We start from the raw sequence: 4,386 nt of genomic DNA on the forward strand, positions 1-4,386 counted from the left end.
TAGTGGGGGACAGTAGGGCTGTTTGACAACTCAGCCCTGCTCACTAGAACCTTCTGCAATGATGGGAATGTCCTCCATTTCCTGGGCCCCTCGTCACAAGCAGCTATTTCATGAAATGTGGCTAGTGCAACTGGGAAACAATTATTCCCAGAAGTCCTGTTGAAGGAACCTGATTTAAGCTGAAATTCCTTTTCCTAGGTTAGATTTTGACACTTACCAAGTGGTTTAATAAAAGCGCATTAGCAAGTCTGCATAGATAACACTTAGAAGCCACAAGTTAAGATAAAAGGTTTTTATTCAAAAAACGCCAGGTATAAAAAAAAAAATAAGATTATCTTTTATTCCCCTGTACAGTATTTCACTCAGTAAAACCAGCAGGCTACGTGCTGCTCAAAACACAGCCCCAGAGAGGATCCGGAAGGCACACTGTCCAGAACTGGTTTTCAGCTATCTACCCTATATACACAAGTCAGCAACTCCCCTCCCCACAGAACCCACCCACTTGGGTAAGCAGGCGAGAGGGGCCTGCAGCAGTCCCGCCTGAGCCCCATCACCCTAAGAACAGAGCAAGTGTCGTAGCCGTCCCCCAAAAGGTCCCCAAGTTAGAGGAGGAAAAGAAAACTATGGCAGCAGCCGTGGAAGCTTGGAGCTGAAGGGAACCAAATAAATAAATAAATAAATACATAATGTTGACCTCCAGGTTAGAATGCGCATCTTTCCAAAAAAAAACAAAAAACAAAAAACAAAAAAAACCCAAAAAACAAAAAACAAAACTAAAAAAGAACAACAGGTAAAATAACTTAAAGGCAAAAATTTTTTAAAATTAGATCAACTACAATCCTTTTGTACACTATCATGCCAACTGTACACACATTTACAGTTTTTCTGTTGATTTTGCATTGTTTGTGCATTTTGTGTGTGTGAGGTCTTGGCTTTGAAACAGTGAAGTAAAAACCAAAAAGGAAGACCAGAAAAAGGGCAGGTGGCTCAGCGTTTGGCCCTGTAGCCTCTTCCATGGCACATTTCATAGGAAGGATGGGGAGAAGGGGGCGGGAGAGAAAAACAGGGAAAACCAAACCCGGGCAGATTTTTGGAGAAGCAGCAGGTAGGGTTTTGCAGAGTCCAGCAATGCTGGCTGCACACCTATGAGAAGGAGAGAGCATCTACGAGGAACTGAGGCCTAGGACACCCAGAGGAATTTCTTTCCCCCTGTCCGAGGCCCCTCCAGGGGCCTGGGGTCTGGAATGAGTTGTAAATGTTGTTCCTGTATCAAGCACTGTGCTGCTTGGTGAGAAGTGTCACTGGTACAAAAGCTCCCCCTCCCTGGAGCATCTGCCAGGAGGGGAGGACCTGCCGGAAAGGCTGCTATTTGCTGGGCCCTGGCGACAGGCTGTGGAGATGGATCTCAGCAGTTTCCTGGGGCAGGAGCACATCTTGCATCCACGGATGGTTCTGGATTTCTTCAAAGGATGGCCGATCGGATGGTCTCAGGGCTAAGCACCATCTAATGAGATGCTGACACTCTGCAGGAAACAAGAAAGGTTATGAATGACTCAGTTTGTTTTTGTGATGCAAGGGCCTTCCAAGGACCCACAAGTCTGAGGTCCAACAGAGACCACATACTTTCTAGAACTCATATTCTTTAGTGAGAATATAACATCTGGGTCCAACCGTCTGCTTTCAGCTAAAAAAAACACAGCACCCCTCTTAAATCTGTGGTTTCAAATTTCAATAGCTAGAGCCTTTCCCACGACACCCACTCACCCACCAGAAATACGAAGGAGGATGACTAGGGATTGTGATGAGACATCAGTGAGCAGGAGGTGATTCAACTCACCTACCAACTTACAAATATGAGCACCACCCACAGTGAGGTCACTGGGACCACAATATTTAGAGCCGGCCTCCACATAAGGGAGAACGCTCAGCAAGCACTCCACGTTTTCCTCCCTGGCAAACCAGCCAGGCACTGAGGGCTCAGGATGATTCTGTTGGTACTTTAAACACCCTTTCAGAGAAGCTAGTTGTCTTTTGTTACTAGTCGCGCACCTGCCCTTCCTCTGACCTCCCCAAGAATGCTCAACGGCAAACCCTCGGCTTCCTGGGGGTCAGCTCTCAAGGGGGAACTGCTGGCCTAGGACTGGAAGTCACAGGCTGGCCACCTCCTGGAGAGTGAAGCTCCCCAGAATTCAAAGCCTGTGAAAGCAATCCCCAGATTGCTTCTCTTCAACAAGGGGTTTCCCGGAAGTTACCTGAAGAGACCCTCTGCCGGAAGAAAACTTGGCCCCTGACGATCTCCTCATCGTGCTCAAAAGGAATATCTCCACAGACCATGTCATACAGCAGGATCCCCAGGGACCAGACCGCTGCCGACCTGCCGTGGTAACGATGGTAGCGGATCCACTCTGGAGGACTATACACTCGGGTCCCTGGGAGCCAGGGGAATAAGAAGGAAAACACACTTTTAGCAAAAATAAAACACAAAGCAACTGAGTGGTATCCTGAGTAACTCTTTAAAACAAAAGGCACCCAGCCCTTCCCTCGGGAGCTGGCGAACTCAATTTACCTCCCTGAGCTCAAAGGAGTGGATAAGCAGCTTATGGCATCTCTCCAACCCAAAGCATTACCCACCTCTCTACCAGCCCAGACCATAAACTGAAAGTCTTTACAAGCTGCTCCAAGAAACCAAGGGGGCTGGCTGAAGACCCAGAGCCTGAGGCCTGTAGGGGGCAGGACCACCCACAGGGGGATACAGGGATGAACGTCTGCATAATCAGGGGCGGTATCCCACAGACAAACCCTAAACTGATCTAAAGGTTGCCCAGGAGCCAGGGTGAGATTCTCAACTCAGATATGGTGTAGGTGAGGGCACTTGCACAATATCCTAAGTCAGGGTGCCCTTTGGGAGGCCTTCCTCCCGCCCTGAGAGCAGGCGGAGACACCCACGCCCTTTCCTCCCCACACTGGGAAGGTAGACAGATCTGCAGAGCTGGTTTCAGACCACGTGATTCCTGTTTACAAACTTTGGGTTGTAAAAAAAAAAAAAAAAAAAGGAGGGGCCATTCTTCTGGTGCTCACCAGGGGGCAGCAAAGACTCGAAAGAAAAAAAACATGGGAGGATCCGACCAGCCATTAACTGTTAAATACAAAAAAATGCAGCCCAGCCCAGCGTCCTCCAAGGGCAAATAAACACAAACCACAAGCCCCAGTCACAAGTTTTGAAAGGCTGTCGTTTGTTAGGCTCAGCGGCTCAGGTGACCCACCCCACTCGGCTTTGATCGCCGGCTCTCCGGCTCTCCGTTCCACCTTTTCTGAAAGAACCTGCTCCTAGCCCCTCCCTAGGATAGGTTTTCCTCCTCTTCGGAGACACCCAACTAATTTTCAAACTAGCAAGAGATCTTATTTCACAACATTCATTCCCGACGCCCTCACTGAACAACACCGAAAAAAAAATCAACAAAATGAATTATTTAGTGAAACTATTTCTGTCTCTAGCCCTTATCTGTCCCTAGATCAAAGGGGAGGAAAAAAATGCAGTCTAAAAACTACCTTACAGAAAGCTAAACTCTTCTAAAACAAAGCAAAAAAACTACAAAAACCGGCATCAATTTTCATCTCTCCCACTCTCTCCTCCCTCTTCCACCTCCCATCCTATTCCTGGCGGGGAAACTGGGTCAGACTTCAGAAATCTGGGCTACGGCCGGTTGCCCACAACCTCTTATTCATCCGAAAAGCTTGGAACCCACTGAATTCTACTTTTTAAAAAAAATAATAAAATAAAATCGTGCCAGAAACATTACAGGTTCCGCTGGCTTGAAATCCCCGGCTTTCCTACGCTGGGAAGCTCCCTTCGCCCCACCCCTGCTATCATGGAGCCAGGCTGCCCGATGACCTTTACAAAGGGCCAGAGAGGGAAGCTGGCCCGAGGCCTCCGGGCCCGGCCGAGTCACCTGGGCAGCTCCCTCACGACAGCTCCCGCCCCGGCGGCCTGGCTCACCGTCAAAGTCCGTGTAAACGGTGTCCTTGAGCAGCGCCCCCGACCCGAAGTCGATGAGCTTCAGCTCGCCGCGGTGGAGGTCGATGAGGATGTTCTCGTCCTTGATGTCGCGGTGGAGCACCCCGCAGCTGTGGCAGTGCCGCACGGCCTCCAGCACCTGCCAGAAGAAGCTGCGGGCCAGCTCCTCCTGCAGGGCCCCCCGCTCCGTGATGAAGTCGAAGAGGTCCTGCACCGGCTCCGGCCGCTCCAGGATCAGCACGAAACTGTCGGGCCTCTCGAACCAGTCCAGGAGCCGGATGACGCCCGAGAAGCCCGAGCTCACCTTCTTCAGCAGCACCACTTCCATGGGCACCCGGGTTCCATTGGGCTGCGGGCACCGGGAGGCTGCG

General features: G+C 50.2%; 1 protein-coding gene across 1 annotated transcript; it reads right to left on the bottom strand.

The window, feature by feature from the left end:
* Positions 1–1,110: 1,110 nt before the first annotated feature.
* Positions 1,111–4,380, bottom strand: PIM1 (Pim-1 proto-oncogene, serine/threonine kinase). Its single transcript, XM_006775890.2, has 3 exons — positions 3,998–4,380; positions 2,253–2,429; positions 1,111–1,523 (listed from the first exon to the last, which is right to left on the bottom strand). The coding sequence occupies exons 1-3, from the start codon at positions 4,341–4,343 to the stop codon at positions 1,366–1,368; spliced, it is 681 nt and encodes a 226-aa protein (XP_006775953.1). The 5' UTR covers positions 4,344–4,380; the 3' UTR covers positions 1,111–1,365.
* Positions 4,381–4,386: the final 6 nt, after the last annotated feature.

Source organism: Myotis davidii, unplaced genomic scaffold, assembly GCF_000327345.1.
Source record: "Myotis davidii unplaced genomic scaffold, ASM32734v1 scaffold289, whole genome shotgun sequence".
Taxonomy (NCBI): Eukaryota; Metazoa; Chordata; class Mammalia; order Chiroptera; family Vespertilionidae; genus Myotis; species Myotis davidii.